This window comes from Gymnoscopelus microlampas (genome assembly GCF_963454915.1).
Source record: "Gymnoscopelus microlampas genome assembly, chromosome: 6".
Classification (NCBI taxonomy): Eukaryota; Metazoa; Chordata; class Actinopteri; order Myctophiformes; family Myctophidae; genus Gymnoscopelus; species Gymnoscopelus microlampas.
The window spans coordinates 41,776,232-41,788,520 of record NC_139943.1 but is presented as its reverse complement, the minus strand read 5'-3'; the positions used below and the strand labels follow the sequence as shown (position 1 = coordinate 41,788,520).

Below are 12,289 nucleotides of genomic sequence, written 5' to 3'. Positions count from 1 at the left end.
GCTGGCGTAGGAGTGTGTTATCGTCTCCCACGTTGTAAAGGCCCTCTGCTCTTCTTTCCCTCTGGGTCATCTTTAGTCTGCCTGATTGCTGTACGTTGGCCATTTTGTGTACTTTTCATCTGCCAGAGAGAGTCTGGCTGAGTCTGAGTCTTGATTGTGCTGCACTCACTCATGCAACAGATCCATTGTGTGTGGCGGCCCAGACAAAAGAGACTGAAATCTCACAGTCATCCACATATAACAGCTCCAGAACACACAATCTGTCTCATCTTCAAAAAGCCCAGTCTTTCTACACCATATATACACTGTTTGTGCTCATTATAGGCCATTCAATAGATAAATCATGTGCGATAGCTCCACACACGTGTAACTGTTCTTGTCTACTACCATCTCCGACAATTCACAAAGAGTGTACCCTCATTGTGTGTGTGTGTGTGTGTGTGTGTGTGTGTGTGTGTGTGTGTGTGTGTGTGTGTGTGTGTGTGTGTGTGTGTGTGTGTGTGTGTGTGTGTGTGTGTGTGTGTGTGTGTGTGTGTGTGTGTGTGTGTGGAGATGGACATGTATGTATTTGAAAAACGTATTTCAAATACTATTTTGTGATTTTTATTTGGCTGGGACAGAAAAAAAAATCATGTAGTTTGTGTCAAGACACGGTACTTTCAGCTCTTGTATTTTCTTCATTTTACATACATAGAATACATGTTATTATGTCATTGTATTCTCAGATTGACACATTGCAAACATTTTTATACTGTGAAATATATATATTTTTTAAATGTGAGATTTCACTTCTACTCCGTCTCTGATTGGCTTACCCACCCTCAGAACAAATTCAACCACAAATGAGAGGCAGGCATTGTGATGCTATGTGTCAGTATCCCGGTGTCAGTATCCTGGTGTCAGTATCCTGGTGTCAGTATCCTGGTGTCAGTATTCTGGTGTCAGTATCCTGGTGTCAGTATTCTGGTGTCAGTATCCTGGTGTCAGTATTCTGGTGTCAGTGTTCTGGTGTCAGTATTCTGGTGTCAGTATCCTGGTGTCAGTATCCTGGTGTCAGTATCCTGGTGTCAGTATTCTGGTGTCAGTATCCTGGTGTCAGTATTCTGGTGTCAGTATTCTGGTGTCAGTATTCTGGTGTCAGTGTCCTGGTGTCAGTATTCTGGTGTCAGTATTCTGGTGTCAGTATTCTGGTGTCAGTATTCTGGTGTCAGTATTCTGGTGTCAGTATTCTGGTGTCAGTATCCTGGTGTCAGTATTCTGGTGTCAGTATTCTGGTGTCAGTATTCTGGTGTCAGTATTCTGGTGTCAGTATTCTGGTGTCAGTATCCTGGTGTCAGTATCCTGGTGTCAGTATTCTGGTGTCAGTATCCTGGTGTCAGTATCCTGGTGTCAGTATCCTGGTGTCAGTATCCTGGTGTCAGTATTCTGGTGTCAGTATTCTGGTGTCAGTATCCTGGTGTCAGTATCCTGGTGTCAGTATCCTGGTGTCAGTATTCTGGTGTCAGTATCCTGGTGTCAGTATCCTGGTGTCAGTATCCTGGTGTCAGTATCCTGGTGTCAGTATTCTGGTGTCAGTATTCTGGTGTCAGTATCCTGGTGTCAGTATCCTGGTGTCAGTATCCTGGTGTCAGTATTCTGGTGTCAGTATTCTGGTGTCAGTATCCTGGTGTCAGTATTCTGGTGTCAGTATCCTGGTGTCAGTATCCTGGTGTCAGTATCCTGGTGTCAGTATCCTGGTGTCAGTATTCTGGTGTCAGTATTCTGGTGTCAGTATTCTGGTGTCAGTATCCTGGTGTCAGTATTCTGGTGTCAGTATTCTGGTGTCAGTATCCTGGTGTCAGTATTCTGGTGTCAGTATCCTGGTGTCAGTATTCTGGTGTCAGTATTCTGGTGTCAGTATCCTGGTGTCAGTATTCTGGTGTCAGTATCCTGGTGTCAGTATCCTGGTGTCAGTATTCTGGTGTCAGTATTCTGGTGTCAGTATTCTGGTGTCAGTATCCTGGTGTCAGTATTCTGGTGTCAGTATCCTGGTGTCAGTATCCTGGTGTCAGTGTTCTGGTGTCAGTATCCTGGTTAAATGATATAACCCTAATTAACATGGCCTGTGCTCTCTCATACACAGTGGTAAACATTTTGGCAGCCTGCACCAAACACCATGATAAACACTCTGCTTGTATGATCAATTTATTCTTAGAAATTGTGACATAGGCAATTCATTTGATATTCAATCATTCTATGAACTGACCAATCATTGCATCTCAGTTTTTATAAAAATGTATTTTCAAAATGAGTATTTGGAATCTCAAACTTGTTTTATTTTTTAGGAACCTGGCAAAACGGGTCTGATGGATAAGATACACATGGTGCAGGAAGTCATTCTGGCCATCCAGAACATGTTGGATGAGATCGCAAGCGTGGGAGAACGGATCAAAAAGTAATTTCACTGCTTCATAATAAGTGTTCTTCTAGATGTACCACTTCTAGAAGTGGTACAACCACTTCAGCCCTATTTTATACCTAGCAGATCTACAAGCTCACAACGCGTCACATCGCGAAGCGTTGTGTGCTTGTAGATCTGCTATTTTCAAACATTTTTGTACTTTTACTTTTAGTACTTTAAGTATATTTTGATGCCAATACTTTTGTACTTTTACTCAAGTAACATTTTGAACACAGGCCTTTTACTTGTAACAGAGTATTTTTATATTGTCGTATTGCTACTTTTACTTAAGTAAAATATCGGGTTACTTCTTCCACCACTGCTTCCAAGTCCTACACGTTAAAGTAGTATTAATTTAACCCTGAGACTGAATTAACTCTGAAAATGTACATTTGTTGATTTTAGTCAAATCTTGTTATTTTATGTATGTTTATGTACTGTAGGTTTATACATGCTCTGAGAGTGAACACATGTAACCAAAATGGACACTTATACGGGTCCCTTTGGTCACATCTGGTCACTCTCAGAGTTAACTGGGATAGTAGTGTTGAAAGTGCCTTCCTAATCGGAGATAATTGTTTCTCCACAGTCTGTTCAACTGGTCGGTGCCGTTCATGTCCTGCCTCACATGTCTGCTTCTGTTCCTGGCAACCGTCGTGTTCTATTACGTCCCAGTGCGCTACATGGTGCTCCTATGGGGTAAGATCTAAAATATATATAACAAAATCAATCAAGTCTACTTTCCATTATTATAGAGAAATTGTCGGCCCCCAAAAAGGCGGTAACAGATTTTTTTTTTTTACCCACTTAAGTTTATAACTCTCACGTACTGTACTGTACTGTGCACTTCCTGGCTGTGAATCTAGCATTTTTAACCCATTAAGACCGGGATAAGCAACCACTTTAACCGTTATTTCATACTTTGGGCTATTCAAAAAAGAATTGCAGATCTACAAGCTCATAGCGCGGCACCGAGTGCCGCGCTATGAGCTTGTAGATCTGCAATTATTTTTTGAAAAATCATGAAAATGTGTGCAAATCATTGAATATATATATGTATTTTCAAAGATTTGAGTTACAAATGTTTGCTTCCGGGGGGTGCCTGGATCAAAATATTTTGAGATAAGGGTCCGCGGGCTAAATACATATCGTTTTTGGTGGTCCTTGACATGAAAAAGTTTCAGAACCGCTGATATAGCAACAAGTTAAAAAAAACAAAAAACGTTAGGATTTTAGAAGACATTTGTTGAGACATTTGACAGTTGTTCGCTTTAAAAAAAATACATAATAAAATATTTGCACACATTTTCCACGTTTTTTGCCGCGCTACGAGCTTGTAGATCTGCTATTTCCTTTTTTAACATCCAAAAGAAATCTAAAAAAATGACACAGATGCGTTCCCGCCGGTCTTAACGGCTTAACGAAGCGCAACAATTGAACGAGGAGTCGGCCCGTCCGTCCGTCCCCACACCTCTGCAAAGTGCACACAGAGATCAGACAGAACTGCAGAGAGACGGTTCAGTCTGGCTCTACAGTGTGGGCTGAGCCGGAGCCGCAGCCCAAGCCCCGTCGGAGAGGCCAGGCCTCCAGGTCTGTGCTTGTGAACACAAAGCGGAGGTAGAGAAGGCTCTCTCTCCTCTCTCTCTCTATATAATACATGATGTCCTTGGGCAGTCTGTAGGCTCCTGGGCTAGCCTCTCATTATCTAGCTGCAGTCATACAGGAGAGAGGATAGACGGTCATCTCTCCAGTGGTCAGGGAGAGAGAGAGAGAGAGAGTATGCTGCCCTCGACGGCGTCTCCTCCTCCTCCTCCTCGGAGCTGTTAGCCCACAACCACTGTTCTCCTCCACGCTGGCTGCTGCCTTCAACGCAATCAATACCATCATATCAAACGAAAACACACACTCTGAAACAGTCTTTCTGCCTTCCCTGTTAACCCGTTGAGACCCGGGTTAAGCGTCTGTTGTGTCATTTTTAGAGCCGCACTACGACTATTTTTGGAGAAATAGTGAAAATGTGTGCAAATCTTTGAATATATGTTTTTTTTTTAAAGCGAACATTTGTAACTCAAATCTTTGCTTCTGTGGAATTCTACAACATGTCTTCTAAATCCTAACGGTTTTCTGAAAAACGTATGTCGCTACTGTATATGAGTGGTTCTCAAACATTTCCATGTCAAGGACCACCCAAAATTATATGTATTTGGTCGCGGACCCCCATCTCAAAATATGTTGTCCCAAGGACCTCAAGATCGGAGTTAAAAATGTTTCGTCTTAAAACACACATTTAAAGTTTTGCACTAAGTTTCCACGATTTTTCAAAAAATAGCAGATCTACAAGCTCATAGCGCGGCACTCGGTGCCGCACTATGAGCTTGTAGATCTGCTATTTTTTTAATAGCCCCAAGAAATCTTTAAAATGACACAGAAGATGCTTTCCCGGTCTCAATGGGTTAACCCCCATCTCTGTGGTTGCGAGGCAAACCTTTCAAGTTGTTTGCACATATTTTACGTCCTTAGGTTCTTTGTGTGTGCACGTTGAGGTACTGTGTGCAGGCAGTACCAAGCTGTGAATATAATGGTCCCATTACAGCAACACCCCAGAGACGACGGTATAACGCAGCCATGTGAAAAAGCAAAGAATAGATGCGAGAGGAATATATACTCAGATTGACTATTTATTGTCCAACAGACCCGCGTTGTCTTTAGCAGTAACTTGTACAGTACGCTGTTCCCAAACTGCTAAAGCTGGGCTTGCTATTTAGATTCCAACTCACCTGACCACATTTTGACTTAAGGTGAACTTCAAATATGTTAAGTTCAGCCATTCAGACCTGAGGCCGATTCTACAAAATGTCTTCTAAATCCTAACAGTATTCTGGAAAAAAAAACTGATGTTGCTACATCAGTGGGTTCTCCAAGTTTTTCATCTCAAGGACCCCCAAAATGATGTATTTGGCCGCAGACCCCCCCATCTCAAAATATGTTGTTCCAGCGACCTCAGCTGAAGCAAAGATTTGAGTTACAAATGTTCGCTTTAGAAAAATATTATATTCAAAGATCTGCACAATATTTTCAAAAATAGCAGATCTACAAGCTTGTAGTGCGGCACTCGGTGCCGCGCTATGAGCTTGTATGTCTGCTATTTTTGAAAAATCGTGAAATCTAAAATGACACAGATGCGTTCCCGGTCTTAAGGTCATTACACACCGGCAATTATGCGAATATACGCAAAATTCGGACTCGGTCCGAATAAATAAAAGACACTTTTTCGCTCCGCGAAACTGATGTGGAAGCTTGCATTGACTTTTGGTATTGAAGTTTGTTTTTTTTAAAGTATTTTTCGTCATGAAAATATCGCCACCGTTGTGTAAGGACCTTAAATGGGTTAAATGCAATAGATTTTCTCAAGCTAAATTAAGTTTTAAGTTTAAAATAGGTTAAATAAAAAGACAGTATGACTGTGCTACTTTTTGCTCACACCAATTAGCACAGCAACAGTTCAGGTGAATGACAGCTTGCATTGGTTATCTATCAACTCCCCCCCCATCGTCCTCTGGGGCGCGTCGGTGAATTCATTCTGGTTCCCTGGGATCAATTCAAATAACATTGGCCAAGGTGTGGTTTTCAACACACATCGGAAGAGAGACACCCCAAGGATAAGGTTACACAACTCTTTTGTTTTTTTTGTGTTGCCCCCGTGTAAAGATATTCCGGTCAGTATGACAACCTTTATTTATTAATGTGTTCTTGTTTTCTCACACAGGCGCTAACAAATTTACGGCGAAGCTCCGCAACCCGTACGCTATTGACAATAATGAAATACTGGATTTCCTCAAGAGGGTGCCGTGTGATGTTCAAAAGGTAAGGGTCCAATTTTACATACAGATAGATAGAGAGAGAGAGAGAGAGAGGGAGGGAATTCCCCGAAGATATCTGCATTATTTGCTCTAACAGAATTCCCAGGAGTTTGAGGAAATATATCCTCTGGCTTTGTTTGATTATTAATGGACTCTCGCCTTTAAAGCAACCCCCGGCCCAATTATTTCTCAGCGCGCGGGTTTGATGCTAGTCGCCCTAGCGCCTGGATGAGGTATGTTCTGATCCTGTCCTCAGCCACATCTCCGCAGCCCTTTCCCATGATGAGCAATTTTCTCTCTCTCTCTCTCTCTCTCCCTCTCCTCTCTCTCTCTATGTCTCTCTCTCGCTGATTGCTGCACGACACTAGTGACACTGAGGTGGGTGATTGGCCAGGGGCCGACGACGACGGAGAGAGCCCCCCCCCCCCCCCCCCCCCCGATGTCTCTCTGGCTGTTGTGTCAGCGCTGAAAACGTGGCCTCAGTCACATCAGGGGTGGAGAGAGTCAATTAATGTAGTGGCGGAGGCCCCCTGCCGTCCTGCTGGGTGCCATATGTGATCATATATTAGCAATGGCTGATGTGTCATTTGCAGTTACATCACAGGATCCCGAGGAGAGCTGCCAGGGTGCTGTAAGTGGTGCTGGGTGTTCATCCGCTCTGCTCTCCTTTCTAGCTGAGCATTATACTGTACGTGGGCAGGAAATGGAGTAGCGCACAGCGCTTCCCTCTCTCCCAGATACTCAGGCAGAGACAGAATTCAGCCAGAATGCTTGACAGTCTGGATCTGGATACAGACTCTCTCTCGCCCTGCAGTCTCTTTCTCTGGTGGCCCCTTGATGTCCCCCCGACTAGCAAGCCATTGTGTGTGTTTTTTTTTTTTCTTTTTTTTTTGGGTGATGTTGCTGGGAGGAACCTGGGTAGGAGGCCTGTGTTGTTTGAGATTTGGCTGACTGAGTTGGCAAAACAAGATGGTGAATAAAAAAATGTGTTGCAGAAAAATCCTCTGCATGTCTTCTTCCCAATAGGGATGCAATGTTCACGCTTTGAACATGGCTCGCTTTCAAAAATCCTGCAGAAACAATCATTTTTCACCAAAGTTTAACCCGTTAAGGCTGCGTGTCATTCTGCGTGTCATTTTTAGATTTTGTTGGGCACCAAGAGCTTATGAGCTTGTAGATCTGCTAATTTTTTTTTTATGAACATTTGTGGCAAAATCTTGGATTATGTATATTTTTAAAGCGAACATTTGTAAAATATTTAGTTCCAGGAACCCCCAGAAGCAAAGATTTGAGTTACAAATGTCCGCACAACTTTTCATGATTTTTCAAAAATAGCAGACCTACAAGCTCATAGCGCGGCACTCGGTGCCGCGCTATGAGCTTGTAGATCTGCTATTTTTGAATAGCCCAACGAAATAAAAAAATGGCACACAGATGCGTTCCCGGTCTTAAAGAGTTAAAGGAGAAAATATGTCTCTAAAAATACCGTCGTTGGAAGTAATAAAAAAAACTAAACGCCCTTTTAAAAATCCAACCATAAGTATGTTTCATTGTGTTTCTGTGAAACAAAATAACCTCAACATCTTCCTCCATACACAGGAGACCCAAAAAACAATAGACCACACCTTTTTTGTTTGTGTTGATTCTGAACTTCAATGCTCCGGGATAGGTGTGTGTGTGTGGACACCAAAGCGAGCACAAAAAAGGCTGAATATTGACTCCTGTCTCTTTCACAATATGACTTGGCAATTAGTGCCCGCGCAGATCTACAAAGCAGCCCCTCAAACGGGGGACTTCTGACAACGGCGTGTCTGTCCTGAAAATAAGAAGCATCTGTCAGTTCTGAGGACAGTTTCATGTTCAGATGCAGACGGCGGGGCCACTTTGTTCCCACATTCCATCTCCCATTCTAATAACCCATTAAGACCGGGAACGCATCTCTGTGTAAACCACTTTTAACCATTATGTTATACTTTGGGCTATTCAAAAATAGCAGATATGTACAATCTTTGCTTCTCTGGGGGGGTCCCTGGAAGAAAATATTTTGAGATGGGGGTCCGCGACCATCATTTTGGGGGGTCCTTGACATGAAAAAGTTTGGGAACCACTGATATTATAGCAAAATAAGTGTTTCAGAAAACTGTTAGGATTTAGAAGACATTTGTAGAATCTCCCAGAAGAAAGGTTAAAAATGTTTGCTTTAAAAAATATATATTCAAAGATTTGCACACATTTTTTTTTTTACAAAAATAGCAGAGCTTGTATATCTGCTATTTTTGAATAGCCCAAATAAATCAAAAAATGACACACAGATGCGTTCCCGGTCTCAATGGGATAATGGAGACTGGGCTAATTAGCATAGAGTTCTTACCTTTATTCAATACGTTCAGCGCATCGTCGGAAAACTCGGTAAACATGCTTCGAAAGCAAGTTTTGCAAATCCTGGCCCCTTGCGATTTTTTTGCTCCGTGATCAATCTGTTTTGCATTATGGTCGGGAAATTTGGAAAAAAAAGAAGAAGAAAATGGACAATTGCCTGTTATTACCTTGAATGTCAAAGATAACAGGACTTTTTACAACGTTGAGTTTATTTATTTTTTGCAAATGCATCTGAACACGAACGAAGGAATCTCTGGGAGAAGAGAAAAAAAAGATGGAAAAGAATGAAACATGAGAGAAATCTTTGATGTGGAACATTCTGCCAACAGCCCAACAGAAAGGAAACAAGGTTGTAAGTTCAGATGTCAGGTTTCAGGTCTCTCTCTCTCGCTCTTTTTTTTTTGTGTTGCTGAAGAAATCAAAGTCATCTTTGAGGTCCTGTGGTGTCACACACAGCGAAAGTGAAATGCCTACCAGTGTTATTTGCTTGCTCCTACACCTTAAACAACACATGGCGTCGGGGCTATTCTTAGACCTTTTTTTTATAAAGTTTTCTTAAGGGGACACACAACTTGTGAGCTAGTGAGTGATTATGCAGTTTACAACTCCCTCACTGTGGCCTGGCAGGTCATCTCAACAGTTGATGTCTGCTTCTAATATTGTGATTGTGTGGCGGAGAGAGACGGCGGGAGGGAGCGAGGGCGGTGTACGCTGGTACGGAACCCTTGACTTCTCAAATCCTTCCTCCTTGTGATTAATCCCCTCTGCTCCTGTGTTTAAAAAATGATTCATTACAGGCGAGCCCGCCTCGCTTTCCCCTGCACCAGCTCTCTCCTCAGGGGAGCCATTACCGCGCGCTCCACTGAGCTCGGATTACCTGCCTCTGACCAAATTCCTGTTTGTTTTTACAGGTGCAGTACAGCGAGCTGAGAGCGCCCGGTGTACAGGGCCCGCCGCGGAGGAGAAAGTAAAGCCCTCTCTCTCCTAGGAGGAGGGAGGGAGAGGGAGGGACGTGGGGACGTGCTGGATGAAAAGGTCCGGGGTGGGTTCTCTCCCTTTTGAAAATGGTACGGTACCCGGGTACCGGGGTCCGCCGCCGCTCGCCCCGACGACAATGCTACCAGTGCCAGCAGGAAGCACGACCCCCCTGCACTCCACTTCCCCCACCCCCAACACCACCACCGCTATGCCCCCCCTGAACCCCCTGCTGCTGGGGGTGCAGCCAAGCCACAGCTCTCTGGGCTTGTGTGTGTCTGCCCCCCCCCCCACCCCACCGACAAGGGCTGTGCGCTGCAGCGGCTAGCGAGGGCAGCACATGGCGCTGTCAATCACAGTAGCCAGTAGAGGTAAAAGAAAATGAGGCCGCGCTGCGAGGCACACTACGGCCCCGCGTTCCATGGATACAATTTAGAAAACGGAATTAAAGTCGTAGGTGGTTTGGCTTACCTTTAGACCCTCGGCTGTTTTGGGCTTTATATTGACTTTGTGTGGAGAAACTCTTGAGATTTTTTTTTTTTTTTTTTTTTGCCTTGAGGTTGAAGTTAAAATATCAAACTTTTGAAAATAAACCTTTGAAAATGAACCGTGTGAACGTTTGCATTATGCATGTGTTAATAACAAAGGTCAGTGGGGATCTGAAATGCACTTTTAGCTAATTATAAATGATTGAGATCGAGTTGTGCAAAACCTTGCATGTACACATTTACTTCTCTTCTTACATGCTGAACATGTTGAAATTATATACAGTAATATGGCTTATTGATTATTTTTAGGATATATTTTTTATATTATACAATACCTTCTTGTTTATCCTTGTTTCATATTTCAAAGAAAAATGCAATAAAAAAAATATATATAATGAGTGTTTAGCAGATCGCCGGCCAGCGATCTATGCTAAACACAATTAACCGTTTGAAACGCTCATCTTATTCCATCAAGATTTTATTATTTTGTACATAGTAACATTGTCTAGAGACCTGTTAGACTCGATCACTGGTGAAAATCTCGATTCATAGTGATTTTTTGTTTTCACCCCAGGAATCGTTTTTTAGCGAGAAACCTGAATAAATATTCAATTTTTCTTTTTTTCAGTTTGAGTTGTTGTCTCAGCCTGCTTTTTCTCCTACAATTGCACTGTAGTGGAGGATGGATTACAGCACTTCTTTTTCCCTGAATCCACAGTAAACACATCTGATTACACAACACAGCCCATTGGAACAGGGCTCTCTCACACACCGGGCAGCGGCACAGCGCTGTGTGCCTTGGTTACCGAGCTCACATCAAAGCCTACCGGAGCTCCAGTGTTGCTTCCTAATGCAGTGCTTTGTTGCCTTCTCACAATAACAGGGTCCAGATGAGAGAGACAGAGGCTCATCTCATAGAGAGAGCACTCTCTCTCCAATGCTCAGCACTTAGTGCCTCACATTTCCATTAACCCGTCAAGACCGGGAACTGCATCCGTGTGTCATTTCTTTTTCTAATTCGATTTCTTTGGGGCTATTCAAAAATAGCAGATCTACAAGCTCGTAGCGCGGCACCGAGTGCCGCGCTACGAGCTTGTAGATCTGCTATTTTTGAAAAATCGTGAAAATATTGTGCAAATCTTTGCATATATATTTTTTAAAAGCGAACATTTGTAACACAAATCTTTACTTCTGGAGATTCTACTAAATGTCTTCTAAATCCTAAACAGTTTTTTGAAAAAACGTTTGTTTCTACATCTTATATTTCTATATAACTTTTTTCATGTCAAGGACCCCCAAAATGATATGTATTTATCCTCCTGCGGACCCCCATCTCAAAATATGTTGTTCCAGGGACCCCCCAGAAGCAAAGATCTGAGTAAAAAAAAATCGCTTTAAAAGAAAAATAGATATATATTCAAAGATTTGCAACGCACATCTTCGCGATTTTTCAAAAAATAGCAGATCTGCAAGCTCGTAGCGCGGCACTCGGTGCCGCGCTACGAGCTTGTAGATCTGCTATTTTTTAGAATAGCCCAAAGGAATAAAAAAAAATGACACACAGATGCGTTCCCGGTCTTAATGGGTTAAAATCACCTCCCCTATCTGACGCTTACACACTCGCTCGCACACACCTAGACGTATACGCAAAGTACACACAAGATTTCTTCATGTCTGTTTTAACAATGGCTCTCCCAAGTAGAGCAATATACAGGGATATATACGTACTCGCTTTGAGTATTGATATTCACACAGTGTCATAATCAATTGAGAGGCCCTTTTTCTGCTATTTCAAGTTTCTCATAGCTCCTCCTGAGTACATTTCACGCGGACATTTCAAACAGGTTTAATAGTATTGTCTTTGATATTTGGGCGATTTTGAGCTTTCAATGCCTTGTGATTCTGACCTTGCTCTTTCATTGCCTGTGATATCACATTTCTCTCATGATATTTACAGTCCAAAAAGTTGTATGAACCCGACTACATCATCTTCTATCAGTTGAGGTTTAATCCAGTGGGGGGAAAAAAATATATATTTGAATGTTTTTTTTAATATATCGGCCGCCCTCCACACAGCAGGAAACACTTGTTTCAGTCGTAATGTTTTCTCACTTCAAAAAACTTAGCAGAAAGACGACCGCCGCGAT

General features: G+C 42.6%; 1 protein-coding gene across 2 annotated transcripts in view; it reads left to right on the top strand.

The window, feature by feature from the left end:
* Positions 1 to 10,760, top strand: part of mctp2a (multiple C2 domains, transmembrane 2a) — a 65,124-nt gene extending 54,364 nt beyond the window's left edge. For both annotated transcript variants that reach the window (XM_084060660.1, XM_084060661.1), the window contains exons 21-24: positions 2,325 to 2,434; positions 3,030 to 3,139; positions 6,207 to 6,304; positions 9,591 to 10,760. In XM_084060660.1, coding sequence (XP_083916786.1) covers positions 2,325 to 2,434; positions 3,030 to 3,139; positions 6,207 to 6,304; positions 9,591 to 9,650 — 378 coding nt within the window. In that variant the 3' untranslated portion in view covers positions 9,651 to 10,760. The remainder of the gene's footprint in view (positions 1 to 2,324; positions 2,435 to 3,029; positions 3,140 to 6,206; positions 6,305 to 9,590) is intronic.
* Positions 10,761 to 12,289: the final 1,529 nt, after the last annotated feature.